General features: G+C 45.1%; 2 protein-coding genes and 1 long non-coding RNA gene across 3 annotated transcripts; all 3 read right to left on the bottom strand.

Annotated features, from left to right (window-relative positions):
• Positions 1-1,720: 1,720 nt before the first annotated feature.
• LOC126997119 (uncharacterized) lies at positions 1,721-6,348 on the bottom strand. Its single transcript, XM_050858177.1, has 4 exons — positions 6,267-6,348; positions 6,095-6,163; positions 4,154-4,413; positions 1,721-4,113 (listed from the first exon to the last, which is right to left on the bottom strand). Exons 1-4 carry the CDS (start codon positions 6,346-6,348, stop codon positions 3,415-3,417), a joined length of 1,110 nt encoding a protein of 369 aa, XP_050714134.1. The 3' UTR covers positions 1,721-3,414.
• Positions 6,207-18,843, bottom strand: LOC126996791 (probable N-acetyltransferase san). Its single transcript, XM_050857655.1, has 4 exons — positions 18,741-18,843; positions 16,362-16,498; positions 11,146-11,332; positions 6,207-6,544 (listed from the first exon to the last, which is right to left on the bottom strand). Exons 1-4 carry the CDS (start codon positions 18,746-18,748, stop codon positions 6,403-6,405), a joined length of 474 nt encoding a protein of 157 aa, XP_050713612.1. The 5' UTR covers positions 18,749-18,843; the 3' UTR covers positions 6,207-6,402.
• LOC126996793 (uncharacterized) lies at positions 14,555-15,626 on the bottom strand. The gene is made up of 2 exons (XR_007751601.1): positions 15,288-15,626; positions 14,555-15,191 (listed from the first exon to the last, which is right to left on the bottom strand). It is a non-coding gene; the product is annotated as an uncharacterized LOC126996793 (long non-coding RNA).
• Positions 18,844-25,499: the final 6,656 nt, after the last annotated feature.

Raw genomic sequence — 25,499 nt, 5'->3', positions numbered from 1 at the left:
ACTGTTTGCCAACTCAACAGCTGCCTAATTTGGTTGCATATTCTTAGCAATCATAAAAGCGCAAAATCTGACCATGAATATGAATAAATAAGGGTTTCCTAATACATTTTATACCGTGAGAGCAAGGTGAGAGTGAACCAGATGACATACCGGTCATGACGTCATCGATGACGTTTCAGTGAGCTATCCTTATAGCATATAATCCTTGGTCTTAGGCCATTCAGTGAAGAGTGAAAATTGTTGGCTTGTGGGCAGGACTCAAACCCAGGCCGTCCAGGCCTCCGCACCCACACACTGACCAGTCAGCCACCACCACCCTACTGTTGAGTTTTCCCTAGCTAAGAGGTGTCAGTTTCATATTACTAACTCAAAACAAATAACAGCAGCTTCTTAACCACTGTATGCCTTCAGTAAACTTCTTATACTCCACTATTTTGTTGGCCTGTCTGTGCCTTACTACTACTATAGTCTATTCCACCTCAGGCCACATCAAATCAGGCAAGAAATCTTTCCCTACAGACAATGTAGGAGGAGCACAGCTGCTTTGTTGCTGGTGATTGGTTACAGCTAACCTGATGAGTGTTGGGCAAATCCTATTTGAGACCAAGCACTGAAGAGCTTCCATTTTTTTTTTTTTTTTTTTTTTTCCTATTTCATGTCACCTGATATATCCCACATGCTGTCCTGAAGACCACCTATCACCCCGAACTCTAGATTCACTCTACAGAGAAGATAAAAAATGAAATCCAGGAGGCAGCATGAGCCAAGCAAGAGACACCACTATAAAACACTTGCCTGCGCCTCAACAGGCTGGGGCTTACCACCAGGCCCAACTAAGAAAGCCTACCAGTGCCATAGGCAGAATGTAAATAAAAACCACTAAAGTAAGAGCCATTAAACTATTGAAAGCGGTTAATGGGAAGCTCACTGGGAACCGGGTCTGGCTGAGTGAAACTGTTGCAACTGATGTCCAGGAAAGGAGATCTTGTAGCGTGGCTTGCAGTGAGAGATTTCTTCATCTTGTGGGCCTATTCATATCCCTTGTTGCAGAGGCAGCTAAGAGGCAAAAAAGGAAAAAATGTCATACTGAATGTGTTTCTTAACTGAGCATGTCATCATAGCCTTTCTGGGGTTGAGTTTGACATGTCTTATGTAGATATGAAGGACACTTCTTAGCCTCTACCCTGCATACTGTTGCTCTAGATTTCATTTTTTCTATGACATCTCAAAAAAAACATTGTATTATGAAACTTTCCTTAAGCTTTTTATTCTCCGTTACAATTACATCAACTTCCAACACATTTTTTTTTTAAATTCCAATTACAATTTCTTTTTGTGTATTCCACCAAGCACCTGTTTGTCCTGTGCAAGATTCAAGCTTACAACAGTGCTGAATAAATCTACCTTGCCTTGATTTCTTTTCTCCAGTTCTTTGGTTCCTTTGCTCCGAGTCATCACAGAACAACAAACACAGGTCCAGCTGGCAACACACAGCTTGATGATGGCATCAGGTGATGGACAAAACACAAAACTATTCAAAACAAAGAATAGAAGCTCAGATAACAACAATGCTAAAAGCTGTTCATCCTGCCCCTCCCTTGCATGCCAGTGTTCCATCAGTGCACAAACACATGCAACTGGCACTCAAATAATCTATACTTTAGGCAGCATCACACTTGGCAAAATTTGATAAGTTACAGGCTCAAGCAGGTCTACCGTGTCCTCACACTTTGATGAGCCACGAGTGCCAAGCAAAGACAGATGTAAAGAAAGTCCTCACCATGGCATCTCTTCCCTCCACTCTAGTACCTGCAGTGAGGCAAGCAGCTGCTGCAACCCTGCCTTGGCCTGCAGGACCTGTGGAGGGTAAATGAGGAGTCCGGAGGAGGAGGAGCTTGGGGGGCAAAGCCATATTTTTCTGTTATACACTGGGAAAGGCAGGCCAGGCTACACATCTCAAGAAGAACAAGGTAGAAGTTGCAAGGGAAAAGTAACCCTCAGTACACCAGATACAAGGTCACTTTTCCCTTGCAATCTGTTTTCTTGTTCTTCCTGGGATGTGTGGCCTGGCCTGCCTTTCCCAGTGCAAACTAAAAGAAAATGGCTTTGTCCCTCACACCCCTTCTGTGGATGCCTCAAATGTGTGAGGGTTCAGTCCTGGCTGCTGAGAGCGGACACCCAGAGGTGCCTACAACACCCTTGAGGGATGAAGGGTGACGCTTTCTTCCACCCTGGTCCCTCACCCTTGCCATGACACGGTATGGCACTGGAGTTCCACAGGACTCATATGCTTGCATTACTCTTGGTTGTAAAGGGAACCATGGCTTGTCTTTACTGAGACTGCAGTCAACAAATAGAAAACAAATATGACTTTAACCAAAAACATTGTTCTTGGAGTGAGTTACAAGTACAATATTATATGCATCTGCATTCAATAAATGTATCATTCTAAATGTTGACCGAGCCATTCCCAATCTAGACAACCCAACCTAAACCCCAAAATGGCTGCCACACCTCTTGAGCAGGACATCCAGCAGGCAAATGCCCGCCAGCCAAGCTCACTGCTCATCAACTTTGCCCAGTGTGACGGCCCTTTAGACACAAAAATCTCCTTCAGTGGGCCATAAACATCATCAAACATAAAACCTGCCATGCAAAAAATCAGTCCCTGTAACTCCCTTTCCTTCCTACAAATAAAACAACACTCAACTGTGACCCAAACAGCCTCCCATCGGTGGAGCGTTGGCGCCGCTGAGCACGAGGCTGCCAGGCCGGCCACCCGTCCCTGTAGACCCACAAACAAAACAGTGGCCTGGATCAAGACTTTCCTCCGTGCCCAGTAACAGTTAATCCATTTATTTGCATAATAGTGGTACTGGTTAGTGCATGAGTGTGTTAGTGTATGCATATATGTACAAATGATTAACTAACTACATACATACACCAACACAGGCACGCACGCACACACGCACACACAAACACACACACACGCACACACACGATGTATGTACAAAAATCACGGCTAAGGTATGCATGTATGTATGTATGTTGGTATGCATGATGTATTCTCAACTTGCTGGAATACACTGCAGTGGATCCATCAGCAACATCCTTGATGGTGGTGGTGTGGAAGGAGGGGTGATGACTCTCCACCACCACCACCACCACTGCCACTCAGTCATACAAACACTACTAGGATGTGTGCACCAGTGGGGAACATGAGACTTATTTCTATGAGGGGCAGAACTGTGCTTACTAGTCCCTAAGTCTGAGAAGGACCAACAAGCCCAGTGCTGCTGCCTACACTGAAGCAGCCTGGCAAGTCCCACCTTCGTGCAGACCATTAAAGTCGCTACTCGCATCAGGGAAACAGCGGCTCGGGGAAACTTGAGTGGAATATGAACACGAACATAATCACATTGGGTCGAGGTACAAGACTGAAAGGAAAAATTGAGCCGAGATGCAAAAATGAATGTTGAATTTGAACTGAGGTACAAAAATGAAAGGGAAAAATTGAGCAGATATGAGAAAAATGAAAGTATAAATTAGATGAGGTGCATAAATACCAGGTAAAAAGTTGAGCTGAGGTACAAAAATGAAAAGGAAAAATTGAGCAGATATGAGAAAAATGAAAGTATAAATTAGATGAGGTGCATAAATACCAGGTAAAAAGTTGAGCTGAGATACAAAAATGAAAGGGAAAAATTGAGCAGATATGAGAAAAATGAAAGTATAAATTAGCTGAGATGCAAAAATGAAGGGAAAAAAATTAGCTGAGGCACAAAAATTAAAGTAGAAATTGAACTGAAGGACAAAAATAAAAGTAAAAATTGAACTGAGGTAAAAAATAAACAAAACCAGCCAAAGGACAAAAACAATAACAAAAAACCAGCTAAAGGACAAAAATGAAAGTAAAAATTTGAGACGAAGCACAAAAATAAAGTAAACAAAACTGACCCAAGGCGCAAAAACGAGTTGAAGTAAATATTGATACACGTAGTCTCTGTCTGTTTGTCTCCAACACCCTGGGGCGGCCTTGATACCCCTTGACAGACACACCTTGACAGATACACCTTGATGGATACACCTCAACAGATATACCTTGAGAAACGCCTTGACAGATATGCCTTGAGAAACGCCTTGACAGATATGCCTTGACAGATACCCCTCGACAGATATGCCTTGAGAAATGCCTTGACAGACACGCCTTGACAGATACGCCTCGACGGATATGCCTTGACGGATACACCTTGATGGATATGCCTTGACGGATACGCCTTGACGGATATGCCTTGATGGATACGCCTTGACGGATACGCCTTGATGGATACGCCTTGATGAATACGCCTTGACAGATACGCCTTGATGGATACGCCTTGATGGATACGCCTTGACGGATACGCCTTGATGCGCCTTGACGGATACGCTTTGACGGATACGCCTTGACGGATACGCTTTGACGGATACGCCTTGACAGATACCCCTTGACAGATATGCCTTGACGGATACTCTTTAACAGATACGCCTTGACAGATATGCCTTGACAGATACGCCTTGACAGATACGCCTTGATGGATACACCTTGACGGATATGCTTTGACATACGCTTTGACGGATACGCCTTGACGGATATGCCTTGACAAATACGCCTTGACGGATACGCTTTGACCGATACGCCTTGACAGATACGCCTCGGCAAATACGCTTTGATGGATACGCCTTGACGGATACCCCTCCAAGTTTTCCTGTTCTGGCATACTCTCCACACATCCACTCCCTCTCTTGCCAACTCTCCCTCCTGTAATCATCCACTCTCCTCATCTTATTTTCCTCAGCCCTGCCCTCATACACTCATCAATGTCACCCTCTTTCATTCTTATGCTTCCAAACCATCTCCATTAACAGTTTTCACCTATTCAGCCACTCCACAATCTCCTCCCTTGCTCTTACTTCTTCTTCTTCTTGTTTAACATCCTTATTTTCCCTTATGGGGTTGGACAGGCCATGAGTATCTGCCACTCTTGACGATCGTATATGCTCTCTCTTCCCTTGCCATTACATCCATGCCAACACTTTCATACACATTTTTCTCCACTCCATCCTGACACTCCACATGCATCTCTTATATAGGTCCCTGCAGTTGGCCAAGTTCCTCACAGTAGTCTTTCCCTGACACGAGTACCAAGTCATATATCTGATTCCTTAAACATCACATTAGTCATCATCAACAACACAGGTGAATTGTCCTTAAGACCTAATTTTCGAGGGTTGGTTACTTGGTTTACTGGATTTTTTTATTTCATCTTTTGCAACTGAGTTTGTATCACGTCGACTTGACTGTGAAAATCCAATTCTAATTCCGCCTCAGAAACGGAATTAAGCCAAACTAACCACAGACAACTGTTAATGAATATGACGTTTGAGATATCTATTAATGGTGTGTACAGCCTGGCACACACACCCTGCTACAAACACCACAACCCACCACCCACACCGCCACTCACACAGCTGCCCCACACCACCACAGGAGGCACACCAGCCCCACAAGTCCTTACAGGCCCTAGCATGGCCTTACAATGCCCTCCAAGGAACTGTGTGCCATGGGAAGTTTACATGAACAGAGAAAAAATGGAGTCTTGGAAAGGCCCCACAGTGCCCAAGGAAGGAATGCAGGCCTTGGGGGGAGCTGCAGGCCTCAAAGATGACTTAAGACCAAGGATGACTGAAGACAAAAGGATGACTGAAGGCAAAAGGATGACTGAAGACAAAAGGATGACATAAAACAAAAAGATGACTGAAGACAAGGATGACTCAAGACCCAAAAGTGACTGAAGACAAGAAATTGAAGACCACAAGGATGACTGAAGACCAAGGATGACTGAAGACCAAGGATGACTGAAGACCAAGGATGACTGAAGACCAAGGATGACTGAAGACCAAGGATGACTGAAGACCAAGGATGACTGCAGTGCCCTAAGAGACCCTACAGAGCACCAAGCAGTCTTTCAGTCCCTCAGGAGGCTTTGCAGGAGACGCCTTGTGGCCTGTAGTTCCTTAAGTGGCCTTGCAGTGCCACCAGAAGGAAATGCAGTACCCAAGAAGCCCTCCATGGTCCGATGAGGCCCTGCAGAGCTACACAAGGACACCGTCAACTCCAGACACCCTACAGCCAGACAGGCACAGATACAGAGAGACACAGAGACACAGGACCTAAGGACACCAAATGAAACTGACGAATTTAAGGACGAGGCAGAGAGAGTTGTCACCCGAAGACATGTTCCACAACACGGCACAGAGAGTCTGGCGAGGCACTGGGGGCACTGCATTACCCTGGAGGAGTGGCACCATAGTCCTGGGTGGTGGTGGTGGTGGTGGTGGTGCAGTGGCGGCCAGGACAGACACTCAGGAGCGCACGAGTGTTTTCTGGAGGACGTGGGCGTCAGCGGGTTCGATCCTCTTGTAGTAGTGTTGCTTGGTCTCCACCACCTCAAAGCCGAACTTCTTGTAAAAGTCCAACGCCCCGTCATTGTTGACCTGCACGTGTCTGCAACGGCGGAGATGGACATCAGGTTACACACTCAGTACATTCTCCCTGACAGCTCCTCCTCTCCAATGCTGGGGAGGGTCACACTGCATGCTTCTCACCCTCTTCCTCCCTCAGACCGTCTACTTTACTCCCTTCTTGTACTAATAGAGAGCACTGAGGGAGGAGAGAAGGGTGGCAGGGTGCAGAGTACTAGGGAACAAGCAGTAGCAGGGGTGATGGAGCTGAGGAAACAGTGCAGCAGGCAAGCGAATGGCAGGCAAGGAGAGCTGGATAAGCAGACTTCTGGGTTCAGGGAGACAGAGGCAGCAGGGACAACATAAGCCAACAATTAGCAGGCATGGGAAGAGCAGGTAAGAAGACAAGAATAAGCAGGCCACAGGAAGTTGCTGAGTTCAGGGGAGCAGAGGCAGCAGGAATAACAAGCCAAGAATATAAAGCAGTAGGTAAATAAACAGCAGGCAAGGACAGGCACTCAAGGCAAGACAGCAGGCCAAGGAATGCTAAGAGACAGCAGAACACCAGGAAAAATGCCAAATAAAGAAAGCAGGGTGGTGAACCAAGGAAAGCAGAAAGGAAGCAGGATGGCAGGACACAAGCAGGCCGCAGGACACACAATAACATGCTGATGGGACAAGGAAGTCAAGGGCTGCAGGAAAGCATGCCACACACAAGCTCAGGCGGTTGCTGCTTAAGCTAAATAAGATGCCAAAGAAACAATGATGAACAGTGGCGCCAAGCAGCACTCGCGTCAGGAAACATTAGATATAAAAATAAGCCAGTCAAAATATGGGAGGCTGATCACTCTTTATCCTTTCACAAGTTAGTTTCCATATCTAGAGTGCTTATTTTCTTGGCCCTACTCCTATCACTCCATCTTTCCCACTACAGTACCCTCTCGAGTTTCACGCTTGCTTCATTCCGAAGGTATAGCGCTAAACTCGAGGTATTGAAATACATGAAAAAGCGCTTATTGGTTCCGGCCCGTGGAAAAAAAATACTTTTTTTTTCGACTTGACTCCCTTGTTATCACAATTTTTTTCGACTTTACTCTCTTGTTATCTCAAAATACATATCTTGGTAATAGGCAGAAAATGGGAAGTGAGAAGAGGTCATTCTGAAGCCACAGTTGCAGGCAGCTGCCTTACAATTGGCTGGCAGTTCTGAATACATGCTTGTGATCCACGTGGTGTGGTCTGCTAATGTAAGGGTGGCTGTTTGCGGTCACCCGTGGTACAGTTGGACAAACCTATAGCTTCTGGTAGTTTTCTGTGTGTTATGGTATAATCTGCTAACTCTTTCTGTTATATATCATCAAATCACTAACATCATGATTGACTTTTCAATGCCAATTGAACATAAACTGCAACCGCAATTGCAAAATAGCTCGCATAGAGGTTCAACTTGCTTACTGATTCCATATTTCCCTCGCTGCTCACAAAGACCACAAGCAGACAAAAAAGAACAAATCCAGGTAAATTAAAACTTTTAATGCTGTGTATTCCCACAGCACACATGTGTGGTGGACAGCAGAATGACTAATTTCAGCGGGAAGATATTTTTTGCAACACCGGCCAGTGTATAGTGGACCTTCTTCTTCTTTTGACCTGTAATGCTTTGTATCGCTTCTTAGGTCCTCCTTCTCCACATTTTTATACTTCACAACATGCACTTAGGGTCGCTTTCACAGTCGTTTTGTTTGTATTGATCGTTACCAATGGCAGCGATCGCCACTCTAGTATTTCCACATGAAACTGGCCGATGGGTAGTGATGTGATGTGATGGTGTCGGAGGTATTGCCTTTACAACAGCACCTCGTGGCGGCTGCGGGGTTAGCCTCGCCCCGCACCTTACCACACACTCTCAACACCTGTCGCTTTCTCTGCAGCCACCACTACCCCATAGGCCAATTTCATGTGGAAAACTATAGCGTCGATCGCCGCCATTGGTAACGATCAAAACAAACAATGACTGAAAGCAGTCCTTATTTACTTCACAGTGCACACTTATACACTCCACCCTGAACTTAGGTGTTTTTCTGTTCTTTTCTTTCCCTGATTTTGGTTTTCTATGCCCTTTTGCTATTTTCCACTGTTACTTTTCACCGTCTCTGCCATGCATTACAGATCAAAAGAAGAAGAAGAAGAGGAAAACATCACTGGGAGATCTACAATTTTCATAGACTTGAGAAAAATGTTTTTTGGACTGTGGTTCCACAGCACGGGGTGTTCTCTTATCTTGTTAATCAAGTAGTAAGCAAAGCAGCTCTGCCAGTCCATTTTATGAGTCTCTTGGTGGGCCATCTTCCACTGCTCCTCACTCCTCAGCCACTGCCATCGTCTGTTTGTTTACATACAGCCGTGAGGTACCCACATACCCACGCTCGTACTCACAACCGTTTTCCATTCATACGGACAACAAACAACTCACTCCCGGTTGGGCATACGGGCAACCGCGGTTATAGCCCCAATGGTTGGACACCGCCTTTTAAGGCAGCACACATGATGCCGACGGTAGGTAGACGTGACCCAAACATGTCAAAGGAGCGCGAAACTCATGGCGGTAATGCGCGAAAGTCGTGATGGTAAGAATTTAGGACTAAGCGCTAAACTCGAGGATCGCGAAACTCGGATAGCGCGAAACTCGAGAGGGTACTGTAGTTGTGCTGTAAGCAGAAGCACTGATTGAAGCACCACATACAGACAGGCAGATCGTCACAGTCAGTCTAGCAGTGACAGTGAGCGCCTGCAGCAGTAACAACAGATGACTCTCAGAAAATTTTGCATGCTCTGGAGTGTGGTTTGTCCTGTACAAGGCCTGCTCACACTGCTATGTAATTATCAGTTGATCATAATGTAGTTTGAGTTTGACCTGCCAATATGGGAGGATGAACAGCTGGGTGGGTTACACAATGACTGCCCAGACTGGGATATGAACCCATGCCCACAGATTCATTGCAATATTTCATCTCGCACTATTCAGGACAGTATTGTGGGTATGAACATAAAGACTGGTAGATACAGTAAAGTTCCAAACAGCAGTGGTAAAGGTAAAGCTGGGGCCATGTGCTACTGCTGCACATGGCCTCAATGCTTATTTCCATCACACTGACCCTTGAACTGTGGCGGGAAATAACCCATCACCCCGGGACACGGGCCAGTGTGACATTCAGGTTACCACAGTTCACCTTCCCCAAGTTTCCCCAGGTACCCATTTATGGACCAACCCAAAAGGGAGGATCAACGGCTGGGTGGGCTGTGTGCTGCATGCTTGGGCCAGGATTTGAACTCATGCCCACAGATTCTCAGCTAGGCACACTAATCACTGCACCCCAAAGATGCTACAGCAGAGGGCTTGTCCAGAGTTCACCTTATCAGTTATATACTTCCTGCACTCATCATCTCAATTGACACAAAACAATTTTTTTTTAATAAGGAATAGGTATCTGGGTCACTTAAGCAGTTGAAATATGATCAATATCTATACAAAATTTTAATAATAGCTGCTGCTCTAGGGGGAGGCTTAATGACAAGACACAGGTAATTGAATAGCAGTGGCTACATCCACAATTCAAACTGTCCACTAGTACCTTTACATAGTAGAAGTCCAGTAATCCAAACATGGGGAATCCAGAAATAATGATAGCCCAAATTTTCTAAAGTGACTGACATTTCAAAACACTAAAATGAATCAAATCAAATGAGGTGCCAAATGCACCGAGCAGTGCCAAGCAGTGGGCACAAGAAACAGGAGACTCAGGAAATTAAAATTTAGTCTAGATGTTGACAACCAAATATTCTCCTGATTTTCAGACATTCAGTGCCTTAAATTGGGGGAGGTGGTGGCCAAGTGGTCACCGTGTGGGTGTGGTGAGCCCGAGGACATGGGTCTGAGGGAGTCCCACCAAAGGATGCTGACAGTCTTCAACCATCACCAGGTGGCAGAAGATTACCCACGTGCTGCCCAGATCTTCATTCAACCCTAACCACCAATTTCATTCAAGTGGAGCACCAGAGGCAGCAAGGGCCAAGCAAGAGTCACACATAATGGCAGCCGCTATAAATAAAATTCACCTGTGCCATTAATGGGCTGGGTCATCCAAGAGACCCCTCAAGAGAGCCTAGCGGTGCTATAGGCAGCACCTACAAAAATATATAAATAGAAAAACGCTGGAAAGATGGCTCCCTGCTTCTACAAGTAACAATATTAGATAGTCCTGAACCGATGCTCCAGGAGGACTGAGTCTTAAATCTTTACTACTTTGTGCCTTTTTTCACCTCTGGATCTACCTGCTTTACATGGATACATTCCTGACACTGCTGCTCAGTACCGTCATGCATTAATGCTGAGTAATGAACCACATCATGCATTTTTTCCTATTGTGTAAATATATTTTATGTTTTCATGGGTCCCTCCCAATAACCCAAACAATATGATAATCCAATTGACCTTGGGTCCGCTGCCATTTGGATTACTGGACTTTTATTGTATTTGTGATTATCACAAGCACTCTAAAACTCCAAGAACCACTTTTCTCAGAATATGATCTACTGCCAACGCTACAGCTACTGTATGGACAAGAGGCCAGGGCAACAACTCACAGGAAGATGGAGTTGAAGTTGCCCTCCTTCTCCACAAAGTTGAGTACATGCTCCAGCATCTTGGTGCCAATGCCCAGGCGTCTGTAGGGCGCCAGGCAGCCCAGCGTCATGATGTAGAGGCGCCGCTGGCCCTCCTGCATGTCCACGCGGCAGCACACGCCTCCCACTACCATGTCATTGTAGTAGGCTGGGGGAGGGAGGTTAGTTAATTACGAATGGTTGTACTTACCATATTTGCCGGCATCAAAGATCCACCTGTTTTCAAGTGTTATATTTAGAAATAATTAAAATTATAATATCCTGACCTTTAACAATTTTACTAAAATGTTTTGTTGGTTGTTTTTTTGGTTGGTTGGGACCAGCACTTTCTTGTAATATACCCCATACAACACACATGTACACCATGCCAGAAAAACAGCACCGTGGGGAAGGTGACCTGTCACCCAAGAGGTTTGTTTGTTTAAAACTGGTGGGTCTTTGTTGAACTAGTGGCTCCCGGTCCACGACCAAGGGAGTGTCTGTTAAACATCATACTACCACTGGAATGCAATGCATGGATAACCTGTTTTACTCCAACATTGTTACTGAAACATGAACATGACAAACCAAGAATCACAACATGAACAACTGATGCCCTGGACTTCTGGAGTCAGCAACTCCCCCACAAAGACCAAGGCCAGCACCAAAACACTAACAGTGGAAACTACCGCCCTATAGCTTTACTTTCCTGTCTATCTAAAACTTTTGAATCAATCCTTAACTGGAAGATTCAAAAGCATCTTTCCACTTCTGACCTATCTATCTTCTGACCTTCTATGGGTTCTGCAGAGGGCATTCTACTGGCTATCTTCTTGCTCTCTTAACTGACTCTTGGTCATCCTCTCTTAGCCGTTTCGGTGAAACTTTCTCAGTTGCGCTAGACATATCGAAACCTTTCGATAGAGTCTGGCACAAGTCTTTGCTTTCTAAGCTGCCCTCTTTCGGATTTTATCCTTCTCTCTGTTCCTTTATCTCCAGTTTCCTTTCTGGCCGATCTCTGCTGTGGTAGACGGTCACTGTACAGGTAACTCTCAATTTACGCGAGTTTGGTTTACGCGTTTTTGAAATAACGCAGGGTCAAAAATCCAAATAAATGTTTAATTTACACGTTTTTTTTCACTTATATACGATATTTTATGGAGTGGTCACCAGATGCCTCACGCAACTGGACTCACACGGTGCCGCGGCCACACAGCTGAGCTCAGTTCTTTCCACGCGCCACTTGAACAACAATACAGTACCCACGCTGCCCCGCTACTCAACAACAACAACACCCTCGCTGCTGTGCTACCACGAGGGGAAGGGCAGCCAGAGGAGGAACCACGAGAGGGAGAGGAGTCAGAGTGATACAGTAGACAATAAAGGTACAAACCTACCTCTTGTTTGATTTACATTGTTTTTGATTTACATGACCTCTTCAAGGACACAATACTTGCGTAAATCGAGTTACCTGTACTACAGCCCATAAACCTATCAACAGCGGTGTTCCACAGGGCTCTGTCCTATCACCCACTCTCTTCCTTTTATTCATCAATGATCTTCTTTCCATAACAAACTGTCCTCTCCACTCATACGCTGACAACTCCACTCTGAGTTAAAGCCCGGGAAGTAATCATTGTCCTCAGGGACTCCTCACATTACTACTATAAAAATTCATTATAAAATCAGTATTTTGGTTTAACCCTTTCCATCCGTGATGCAGACATCAGCATCACAGTATGGAGAGGGTCAAGAGGAAATGGAAGAGGATTAATCCTCTTCTAAACCTTTCAATCCTCCTCTAAATTCCTCTTAATCCTCTTCCACTTCCTCTTAAAGAGGTTTATAAAAAACTAAGAGGAAATGGAAGAAGATTGAGAGGTTTAGAAGAGGACTAATGGTGATGACGTCAGACGCCCTTCGGATGCCGACGTCAGCGTCGCCGGATTGAAGGGGTTGAAATGAAATGGTCTGTACCGTAGTTTAGGTGAACAACATGATTTTAAAAATCCACATACATTATGGAAATTCCAATTATCATAACCAATTTCCAAATTGGGGTATAAAAATTTAGCGACAAAATTGATTTGTTTTTCAATACAAAAGGAAAAAAAATTGTTCTATTATACAGCTAGGCAATACAATCAAAATGAATACAAACAATAACTTGGTAAGTCAAGAGGAAAGTGCAGTACACATAGCTAAACTTTGAAAGCGATTTACTCAAAACAAGGTTTTGGTGATGTCGCCTCTTTACATTCGGACACCTGTCTGTACTCAGAGATTAGAAATAGATGTGACAACGCTGCCATAACAGATGCTTCTAATAACCGTTGTGTCGTGAACGTCTCAGTATGTCACACGGAGGCAGCCACTCCTATAACAACGGAGATAATGTCCGTAGAATTTAGGTGAAGCGCATCAACATCAAAACGGGGAAAGGGAACATAAAGGGAAGCAAATGAATTAACCCGTACAGTGTCTTCTTTTGTCATCGATAGGGGTCATGCCAGGTTGCACTTTTTTCGTATTTTTTTTATTTGCCCCTAAAAATGTAAAAAAATACAAATTATATGATATATATATTATTCATATGCGAGGAATGGAACCCTAGATTGTTTGTTGTCTTATTTTTCTTCGTCTCAGAGCTAACGATGTCATACCAGGAAAGGGAAATTTACCTTTAAATTTTTTTAGAGCCTATATTCTTTCCATGATAAACACATTTCACTACCCTAAAGTGTGAGTAATGTATAAGTACTTCTTTACATCACAAAAACCTCAGAAAATAAACAGGAATTGTAAGTACAATAAAATGATTGGATGCGCATCAGGAAACACCGCTTGCTTCAAGGCCGTCTGTACTACAACTGTAGTTCACAAAGTTCAACAAAACACTAAGAAGCTTCCGACGATAAGTTTTCATTTCCGATTACTCTGAATCATAATTTACAATTCCACATGCCTTACTGATTATAGAATCAAGGAGTAATTACCTAGAAGAAAGTAACTTACCTTCTTGTATTATGATTTTTGTTGGAATGCGGACAAATGTACAGAAAGGCCCTTTAACATCCATTTAAAAATACGAAGACTAGTCAAATTATTCCTCTCTACTGTCAATGAACAATGTTACGTACACAAACAAAAATAAAGGGCATATTAGCCCTCAAAAGAGCTTGCATATATATATATGCGTACTAAACACTGTACGGGTTAAGAGAGAGAAAACATGAGATAAGAGGAAAGAAAAAAAGAAGTGGGAGGGAATGAAAGAAGGAAAAACAAACAGGAAAGAAGGAAAGAAAGAGGAATGAGAAGCTAAGAGAAGAAAAATGAAGGAAAAAGGAAGTGGGGGAGGGGACTTTAATCTGGTCTCAGTACCTCATCACTCTCCCTGCTTTTCTCTCTCTCTCTCTCTCTCTCTCTCTCTCTCTCTCTCTCTCTCTCTCTCTCTCTCTCTCTCTCTTTCCATCACCAATTTCTTCCTGCCTGCCTTCCTTCCCTCCTGCCGTCCTGTCATTCTCTCTCTCTCTTTCTTTTCCGTCGTTTCCTGATTCCTCTCATCGCTCGTCAACTTCAGTCTCCACTTTTACAGATCAGTGCGCGGCCTCTCTCTCTCCCCTTGATTCCTTCCTTCCCTTGTCATCCATTTGCTGTGCTCTTAAAGGCAAAGGAATTCACAAGTAACATATAATGCTTGAAAGCGTATTACTCGAAGATCTTCCTGGGTTGACGGACTCTATTCTCAACCCCCCAAGCCCAGAATAACTTACAATCACTCTAAAACTAACATACCTAAGCATACTTTTTCCCTCTGTTTCCTCCACTCTAGCACCCACATACCCAAGCACATTTTACCTCTATCTTTAATCCAACACAGACTTAACCCAGCATCTTTTACCTTCAATTTTCTCTATTCTAACACCCACAGAGCCATGAGTAATTTACCATCTATTTTCTATATTATAAAATTCACATAACTATGCGTGTTTTTTACCCTCTACTTTCTCTACCCTAACACCCACCTAACCAAGGACATTTTTAACCTATACTTTCTCTACCCTAACACCCACATCACCAAGCACATTTTTACCCTATACTTTCTCTACCCTAACACCCACCTAACCAAGGACATTTTTACCCTATACTTTCTCTACCCTAACACCCATGTAACCAAGCACATTTTTACCCTATACTTTCCCTACCCTAACACCCACATAACCAAGCACATTTTTACCCTATACTTTCTCTACCCTAACACCCACATAACCAAGCACATTTTTACACTATACTTTCCCTACCCTAACACCCACATAACCAAGCACATTTTTACCCTCTACTTTCTCTACCCTAACACCCACCTAACCAAGGACATTTTTACCCTATACTTTCTCTACCCTAACACCCACCTAACCAAGGACATTTTTACCCTATACTTTCTCTACCCTAACACCCACATAACCAAGCACATTTTACCCTATACTTTCTACCCTAACACCCACATAACCAAGCACATTTTACCCTATACTTTCTCTACCCTAACACCCACATAACCAAGCACATTTTACCCTATACTTTCTCTACCCTAACACCCACATAACCAAGCACATTTTTACCCTATACTTTCTACCCTAACACCCACATAACCAAGCACATTTTTACCCTATACTTTCTCTACCCTAACACCCACATAACCAAGCACATTTTTACCCTATACTTTCTCTACCCTAACACCCACATAACCAAGCACATTTTTACCCTATACTTTCCCTACCCTAACACCCACATAACCAAGCACATTTTTACCCTATACTTTCTCTACCCTAACACCCACATAACCAAGCACATTTTTACCCTATACTTTCTCTACCCTAACACCCACATAACCAAGCACATTTTTACCCTATACTTTCTCTACTCTAACACCCACATAACCAAGCACATTTTTACCCTATACTTTCTCTACCCTAACACCCACATAACCAAGCACATTTTTACCCTATACTTTCCCTATCCTAACACCCACATAACGAAGCACATTTTTACCCTATACTTTCCCTACCCTAAAACCCACATAACCAAGCACATTTTTACCCTATACTTTCTCTACCCTAACACCCACATAACCAAGCACATTTTTACCCTATACTTTCCCTACCCTAACACCCACATTCAAGCCCTATCCTTGTCTTTACCCAGCTTGGCCAGCTCCCCCGCCTCCAGCACGTCTTTGTAGAACTTGTCATTGTAGCTGACGGGGAACACCACCTGGTTGAGAAGCTTCAGCTGCTTGATGTTGTGGGGTGTCACATCCCCGAGCTCTATGCGGCCCCTGTGGAAAAGGTAAAGGGAGTCAGTGTGAGGTTCTTGACACGGAACAGAGGCTGATGGCAACGCAGCATTCCTCGGGGTAATGTATTCTGTTCTTCCTGGGAATTTATTATCCTATAGTGTAGGCAGATAAGTATGAGGCCCAGATGGAGAGAGAGGGAGGGATGGTCAGTGCAGGGCTCTTCTTTTTAAGGCCTAAGGCAAGAACCTTCTCATTTCTTGCATCATCCAATCATTATTCCTGAAATATGTTTCTAATATTTGTGGGTAATAAACTAATAAATAGCCATAAGGAAGAGCGATTATAAGAATAACTACGTTTATATACCAATAGTGTTGATTTTAAGAGGTAGCAGAGAGCGAGAGATAGTAGGCTATGTCATGGCAAATGAAACTGCCGCAGCTTAGATCTAGTAAAAAACAGCCAATGAGCGGCATGGAGACTGTCACTCAAGCAATGACGCCAAGTCCGCGAGTCCACCCCTGAAGGAAAATCTCCGTCAGTTCTCGTGGAACCGACTATAGGAGATTCTTCTTCACTTTCCTGCCTCTCTTCACCACCTCAGCCCAACTGGATTCAGCATGCCCGGCTAGAAGCATGTCAACAATTGATCCCAGCTCTCATGCACCTTTTCAGCCCCAAGTTTCACAGCCATAGAGTAAGACAGGGAGCACAAGGGACTTGAAAACCCAGATCTTTGTCCTTCTACATAGGTATCGACAACGCCATATACTCATGCTGAGTGAGTCCATAACCGCATGGACCAAGCCAATCCGTCGTAAGACATCCTGGCATGACACACTGTTGTACTGAAATACGCTACCAAGGTATGTGAAACCTTTTCCTTATGTGAAAAATCTGAATCCATTCCTTCCTGAACCACAGGTGATGAATACTGCCTTGACATCACCTAACACTGTTTGGGATGGAAATCTGTCGACACTAAGAATGGAAACCTATCACTGCTAAGGATGGTAAAACAACGCTGCTAAAGTAGTGACCTATTGCTGGTATGGATAGTAACCTCTCTTCACTAAAAGTATCCAATTGGTATAAAATTTGTGGCATTCCTGACGTCTGATATTTAGGTGGTATTATGCAAAACCTAATGATGTCACGCAATATTCCTAACATTTCAGGCAATTTGGCCTACCCAACTTTTAATGCTATGTTTCCTTGCTGTGCTACAGAGAATGGATGGGCCAACCAGGAGAGAAAACCAGGGTGAGGCCTTTCACCAAGCAGGGCTCAGCGGCTTGGGTCAGTGTTGTGGAGGTGTTCAGCAGGCAGCGCTGCAGACCGCTGGTAATGATGACCAGATGCAGTGTGGGCGGAAAGACCTGCAACACAGACCCTAGACACCCAACCCCACGGCACTGACGCCACGGAGCACAGCCAGCCCGGGCACTAGCCCTGTGAAACCCCGGCCGTGTGGCCCCGTGATGGCCCTAGCATGTGGTCCCAGCGATTGGCCCCGTGACGGTCCCAGCATGTGGCCCCATAACGGCCCCGGAGTGTGTCCCCGTGACAGCCCCGGCGTGACCCCATGACGGCCCCGGTGTATGGGCGTGGCCAACATATGGCCCCGACATGTAGCAGCCTCGTAACGACCCCAGCGTGTAGCCCCGTGACGGCCCAGGCGGGTGGCCCCAGCCTATGGCCCCCTGACGGCCCCGGGGTGTGGCCCAGCATGTGGCCCGTGACGGCCCCTGCGTGTGGCCCCGGCATGTTGCCCCGTGATGGCCCCGGCATGTGGCCCCGTGACGGACCAGCGTGGTCCCGTGACGGCCCCGGCGTGTAACCCCGTAACGGCCCCGGCGTGTGGTCCCGTGACGGCCCCGGCGTGTGGCCCCGTGACGGCCCCGGCAGGTCGACCCGGGACGCCCCCGGCGGATAACCCCCTGAAGGCCCCGGCAGGTGCCCCCGTGACGGCCCCGGCGTGTAACCCGTGACGGCCCCGGCATGTGGCCCGTGACGGCCTGGCGTGTGGTTCGTGACGGCCCCGGCGTAACCCCGTGGCGGCCTCGCACGTGGCCCCGTGACGGCCCTAGCGTGTGGCCCCGTGACGGTCCTGGCGTGTGGCCCCGTGACCCACCCGCCCCACCCTCGTGGCACCGCGGCCCCAACACCCCGCCCTGGCCCCTGCCTTGGGGAGACGTGCCCTGCTCCGCGCCGCCCCTGCCCGCCCTGGCCGCCCCAGGCCCCGGCCGCTCCCCGGTCCTGGCGCGGCGCGTCACGGCACCACCTCATGGTGCGGAGCGGCGCGGCGTGCGGGCGAGGAGCGGACACACTCAGGGCACCACACAGGGCGCCGCCATGACGGGTGGCGGTGACGTCACGTTCCCGCCGTGTGGCCGTGACGTCACCGCCGCGTCACTGGGCTCAGCCTCCCCAACGGGGGGCGGGGCGCGAGGCATGGCCTTGCGCGAGGCTCCCTCCTTGGCTCTCATTGCTTGACAAAAATCCATAGACAGAAAAATATACGACGTACTTATATGAGCAATAATCCAAAAAATATCAGCGTTAAGCTTCTGAGAGATATAGATAGCCTATTTGGCGTGCGTGATGCCTTAAAAAATCAGTGAACAGCAAGCTAGGAGACCAACATACAACACATAATGCATTAGCCTCACGTGAGATGGCTACCATAATTTCAGACTCGTGTGTTCAGTGACTTTCTTGTTTATTTATTTTGATATGTATCAACTTTCAGTCAGGTTACTCTGGTATATAATTTACCTCAGTGGGTCAAGGCACACGTACAATCACTAGTACTACTATAAAATGTTCTAATGTTTCCCGAGCTTCTACACCTATCTGGTGTACTATAGATAGGTATATAGGTACTTCTCCATTTACTGAGGCCACTTTTCTCAACTATCTTTGACAGGTCCCACTCACATTGTTTCACTCTGCTCCAGTGTCATCATATGCTTTCCCTCTCTGTATATTTCCTTTCTCCAAAGGGGATTGTCTTGAATTTCCAGTGTTATATTAATTTGGCCCACCAGTGTTCACTCATTTCCTCTTTGAAACTCAGCTTCCCCTTGGTTAACCTTTCTCAGAAGCTCCACTCCATTTCCCGAGAGCATGTGAACACTATATCATGCCAACTGGTCTTGAATGACTTCTAATCTCCCGACATCTTCAGTGTTAGTCCTGCTGACCCATACAAGATAGCTGTGGGGTTACTACCTTCCCCATCCAAAGCCAATTAACTTCCATATTCATACTGGCTAATTTCCCTTCTCTACCACTGATGTTAACACCCGTTATTTTCCTTACCTTGGCTTCATTTACTTTTCTTTGTGCTTTCTCCTATGGCCTCCTTGCTTATCTGAAATGCTAAATAACCATATGTCTCTATTACCTCTAAGATATTATTGTTTCCCAGCACCCGCTGTCCTACTGCTGGTCTGAATTTCCATTATTTTGTTTAAAGATAAGTTTCCATTCCATACCAAAGTCATTTAGGATCAGGCAAAATCCTTCCACTAATACTACATCATCTGCATAATCTAGGCAAGGCAATACAACTTCTGATGTGTGGGGCTTTATTACTTTTGCCTATATCCACATATATATACATGGAGGAGGGGGAATGATTATGAACAGAAAGGACTGATTGATTATGTGGCAGTAGATGGAAGACTGAGAAAGGATATTTGTGACATGAAGGTAGTAATTTAAGCAGGATGTTCGATGCCTCTGACCATCTTGCAAAAGTGGGTGTTTGAAAAGAAAGGTGAAGTAAAAAAGGAAATACTGAGGATAGAAAAGTTACAGGAAAAAGAAGTAAAGGATGAGTATAATGTGAAATGACAGATGCCTTAAGTGAAAAATGGGAAAGTGTGAAAGATAGTACAGATATTGAAAAAGGTTTTGGAACATTTAAAGAAGTAGTGTTAACTACAACAAAAAAAGTGTTACGGATACAAGTGGTGAGAGATGGAAAAAGAAAAGGAAATTCATGGTGGACAGAAGAGATAAGGAGGATAGTAAAAGAGAAAAGGGAACTTCTTAAGAAAACTCAAGAAAGAAATGTGGCTGAGCAAGTAAAAATGGAAAGGAAAAAGAAATATAGAGAATGCAAAATGAAATTAAAACAAGCAATGAAAGAAAGTAAGAAGAGAGATGATGAAGACTTTGGAAAAGACTAAGTGAAAAATATAAAGGGAACAGGAAATCATTTTGGAAAGAAGTGAAAAATGAAAGAAATGCATCACCCCAATAATACCTCCCCAAGGAAAATTAATGAAGTTATGGGTGAGAATGGAAAGATGTTGAAAGACAGGGAAACTGTGAAAGAGAGATGGAGCGAATATTTCAAAATTTTAATGAATTTTGATGATGGACGTCCAGCAGCTGTAACAGCAAATTTTGAGCGGAGGTAGAGGAGGAGCATATAAAGAAAGAAGTATAACATATGAAGAAGTAAATCAAGCAATGAAAAGATTAAAAAATGGAAAAGCAGCAGGAACTGATGGAATCAATCAGATATTTTTCTTCAGGATGGAAGTAGAAAAATAATAGCAAAAGGAAAGAAACTATATGCTGCCTTCATGGACTTAGAAAAAGCTTATGACAGAGTCGATTGGATTGCATTGCGGGATGTTTTAAAGATTTATGGTGTGGGAGGAAAACTGCTCAGTGCAATAAAGTCTTTCTATGAGGATGCATCTGCATGTGTCAAAATTAGTGGAGAAACAAGTGAACATTTTGAGATAAAAGTGGCATTAAGGCAGGGGCGTGTCATGTCACCATGGTTGTTCAATATTTATATGGATGGTGTTATTAGAGAAATGAAGGGCAAAGTTGGAGAAGTTGGAGTAAAAATGTATGCTGAGGGAAGGAAGTGGGTGCTGAATTCAATCCTGTTTACTGATGACACAGTGCTCATTGCAGAAAATGAGAGTGACATAAAATTTGGTCAGTGTTTTTCATAGTGTCTGTAAAAGGAGAGAGCTGAAAGTAAATGTCAACAAAAGTAAAGTGATGGTTTGTGAGTGGAGTAGAAGCGAGGTTGTAGATTTTATAAGCCCATATATAGAGTGGAAACTGAATGTGAAAAAGAGTGCAAAATAATTCTGAATGGTGATGAAATGGAGGAGGTCAATGAGTTTAAGTACCTTGGATCAGTTATCAGTTAAAAATACAATAATAGTACCATCCCTCATATATGCAAATGAAACATGGGCCTGGAATGAAAGCCAGAGGTCTAGAGTGCAGGTAGTGGAAATGAGTTATTTGAGGAGTGCTTGTGGTGTGAGTAGAATGGATGGAATGAGTAATGAAAGTGTGTACAGGCGTTTTGGAATGTGTCACGGGGGTGAAGGGAATAAGTGTGGAGTGGTGGAAGAAGTGACTTTAAAGTGGTTTGGCCACATGGACCGAATGGAGGAGAGTAAGATGACCAGAAGGGTGTATGTGAGATTGAGGGAGGGAATGTTAGAGGACGACCTCCAGTGAAATGGAGAGATAGGGTGCAGGAGTATGTTCGGGTGAAGGGTGAAAGATCCTTGAGAAACTTTGAGCAAGCAAGGAGGGAGTGTCTGGATAGAGAAAGATGGAAACTTCTGCTGTGGCCATCCCCTGGTGGGAGCTCCTAGGAGCAGGCGTCGATGAAATGATGATGAATGAATTGAGTGGAATCACAGCAGAAATGTTGAAGTGTGGAGATGAAGTTACTATATTTTTTTTTTTTTTTTTTTTTTACAGCTAAGGAGACAGCTCAAGGGCGCAAAGAAAAAAAAAGAAAAAAAGGCCCGCTACTCACTGCTCCCGAACAGAGGTTAAAGGAGTGTCCAAAATCAGAGGTTAATTTCGGGAGGAGAGGTGTCCTGATACCCTCCTCTTGAAAGAGTTCAAGTCGTAGGCAGGAGGAAATACAGATGAAGGAAGATTGTTCCAGAGTTTACCAGCGTGAGGGATGAAAGAGTGAAGATGCTGGTTAACTCTTGCATAAGGGGCTTGGACAGTATAGGGATGAGCATGAGTAGAAAGCCGAGTGCAGCAGAGCCATGAGAGGGGAGGCATGCAGTTAGCAAGTTCAGAGAGCAGTCAGCGTGGAAATATCGATAGAAGATAGAAGAGAGGCAACATTGCGGCGGAATTTAAGAGGTGAAGACTATCAGTATGAGGGAGAGCTGATGTGAAGACGAGCCTTAGCCTCCACTCTGTCCAGAAGAGCTGTGTGTGTGGTGCCCCCCCACTCGTGAGATGCATACTCCATACGAGGGCGGACAAGGCCACTGTATATGGACAGCAACTGTGCAGGGAGAAGAACTGGCGGAGACGGTACAGAACGCCCAGCCTCGAGGAGCTGATTTAGTAAGAGATGAGATATGAAGTTTCAGTTAAGATTTTGAGTTAAGGATAGACTGAGGATGTTTAGTGTTGAGGAAGGTGAGCTGGGTGTTGTCAAAGAATAGGGGATAGTTGTTTGGAAGATTGTGTCGAGTGGATAGGTGGAAACTGTGTTTTTGAGGCGTTGAAGGACACCAGGTTCTTCTTGCCCCAATCGGAAATAATAGTAAGTCTGAGGCTAAGCGTTCTGCAGCCTCCAGCCTTGAGTCGTTAGTTCCTGAAGGTGGGTCTTCTATTAAAAGAAGTTGAATAATGCAGAGTGGAATCATCGGCGTAGGAATGGATAGGACAGTTCGTTTTGGAAAGAAGATCATCAATGAACAACAGAAAAGAGTGGGAGATAGGACAGAACCCTGTGGGACACCACTGTTAATAGATTTAGGGAAGAAACAGTGACCGTCTACCACAACAGAAATTGAACAGTCAGAAAGGAAACTGGAGATAAAGGTACAGAGAAGAAGGATAGAAACCGTAGGAGAGGGTAGTTAGAAAGCAAAGATTTGTGCAGACCCTATCAAAAGCTTTGATATGTCCAGCGCAATAACAAAGTTTCACCGAAACGGCTAAGAGGATGACCAAGAGTCAGTTAAGAAGGCTGAGATCACAGTAGAACGCCTGCGGAACCCATACTGGCGATCAGATAGAAGGTCAGAAGTGGAAAGGTGCTTTTGAATCTTCCGGTTAAGGATTGATTCACTTTAGAAAGCTGAACAAGAAAGTAAAAGCAATGGGACAGTAGTTTGAGGGATTGGGCGGTCACCCTTCTTAGGTACAGGCTGTATGAAGGCATACTTCCAGCAAGAAGGAAAGGTAGATGTTGACAGGCAGAGGCAGAAAGAGTTTGACCAGGCAGGGTGACAGCACAGGAGGCACAGTTTTAAGGACAATAGGAGGCACTCCATCAGGTCCATAAGCCTTCTACAGCTAAGGAGACAGCTCAGCAAAGAAAAAAAAGAAAAAACCCTACTCACTGCTCCCGAACAGAGGTTAAAGGAGTGTCCAAAATCAGAGGTTAATTTCGGGAGGAGAGGTGTCTGATACCCTCCTCTTGAAAGAGTTCAAGTCGTGGCAGGAGGAAATACAGATGAAGGAAGATTGTTCCAGAGTTTACCAGCGTGAGGGATGAAAGAGTGAAGATGCTGGTTAACTCTTACATAAGGGCTTGGACAGTATAGGGATGAGCATGGTGAGAAAGCCGAGTGCAGCAGGGCCGCGGGAGGGGGGAGGCATGCAGTTAGCAAGTTCAGAAGAGCAGTCAGCGTGGAAATATCGATAGAAGATAGAAAGAGGCAACATTGCGGCGGAATTTAGAGGTGACTATCAGTATGAGGAGGAGAGCTGATGAGACGAAGAGCCTTAGCCTCACTCTGTCCAGAAGAGCTGTGTGAGTGGAGCCCCACACATGAGATGCATACTCCATACGAGGGCGGACAAGGCCCTGTATATGGACAGCAACTGTGCAGGGGAGAAGAACTGGCGGAGACGTACAGAACGCCCAGCCTCGAGAAGCTGATTTAGTAAGAGATGAGATATGAAGTTTCAGTTAAGATTTTGAGTTAAGGATAGACCGAGGATGTTTAGTGTTGAGGAAGGTGATAGCCGTGTGGTGTCAAAGAATAGGGAATAGTTGTTTGGAAGATTGTGTCGAGTGGATAGGTGGAGAAACTGTGTTTTTGAGGCGTTGAAGGACACCAGGTTCCTCTTGCCCCAATCGGAAATAATAGTAAGTCTGAGGCTAAGCGTTCTGCAGCCTCCAGCCTTGAGTCGTTAAGTTCCTGAAGGTGGGTCTTCTATTAAAGAAGTTGAATAATGCAGAGTGGAATCATCGGCGTAGGAATGGATAGGACAGTTCGTTTGGAAAGAAGATCATCAATGAACAACAGAAAAAGAGTGGAGATAGGACAGAACCCTGTGGAGGACACCACTGTTAATAGGTTTAGGGGAAGAACAGTGACCGTCTACCACATCAGAAATGGAACGGTCAGAAAGGAGACTGGAGATAAAGGTACAGAGAGAAGCATAGCAACCGTTGAAGGGTAGTTTGTAAAGCAAAGATTTGTGCCACACCTTATCAAAGGCTTTAGATATGTCCAGCGCAATAACAAAGGTTTCACCCAAACGGCTAAGAGAGGATGACCAAGAGTCAGTTATGAAGGCAAGGAGATCGCCAGCAGAACGCCCCTTGCTGAAACCATACTGGCGATCAGATAGAAGGTCAGAAGTGGAAAGGTGCTTTTGAATCTTCCTGTTAAGGATTGATTGAAAAGCTTTAGATAGACAAGAAAATAATGCTATAGGACGGTAGTTTGAGGGATTGGAACGGTCGCCCTTCTTAGGGTACAGGCTATGAAGGCATACTTCCAGCAAGAAGGAAAGGTAGATGTTGACAGGCAGAGGCGAAAGAGTTTGACCAGGCAGGGTGACAGCACGGAGGCACAGTTTTTAAGGACAATAGGAGGCACTCCATCAGGTCCATAAGCCTTCTGAGGATATGAATGGTTAAGATATGTGAAGTGGCCTAGGAAAGGGGGGGGGGGGGGGAGGTGCCAGCAGACTCGACAAAAGCCATCATGGTCCCAGTTTACAAGGGGAAGGGCAGGAGAGGGGAGGTGGGAGTTGTCTGGGTATAAGTCTG

The sequence above is a fragment of the Eriocheir sinensis genome, chromosome 11, assembly GCF_024679095.1.
Source record: "Eriocheir sinensis breed Jianghai 21 chromosome 11, ASM2467909v1, whole genome shotgun sequence".
Classification (NCBI taxonomy): Eukaryota; Metazoa; Arthropoda; class Malacostraca; order Decapoda; family Varunidae; genus Eriocheir; species Eriocheir sinensis.
Note: the sequence above shows the minus strand (reverse complement) of the source record. Positions and strands in the feature narration are given on the sequence as shown.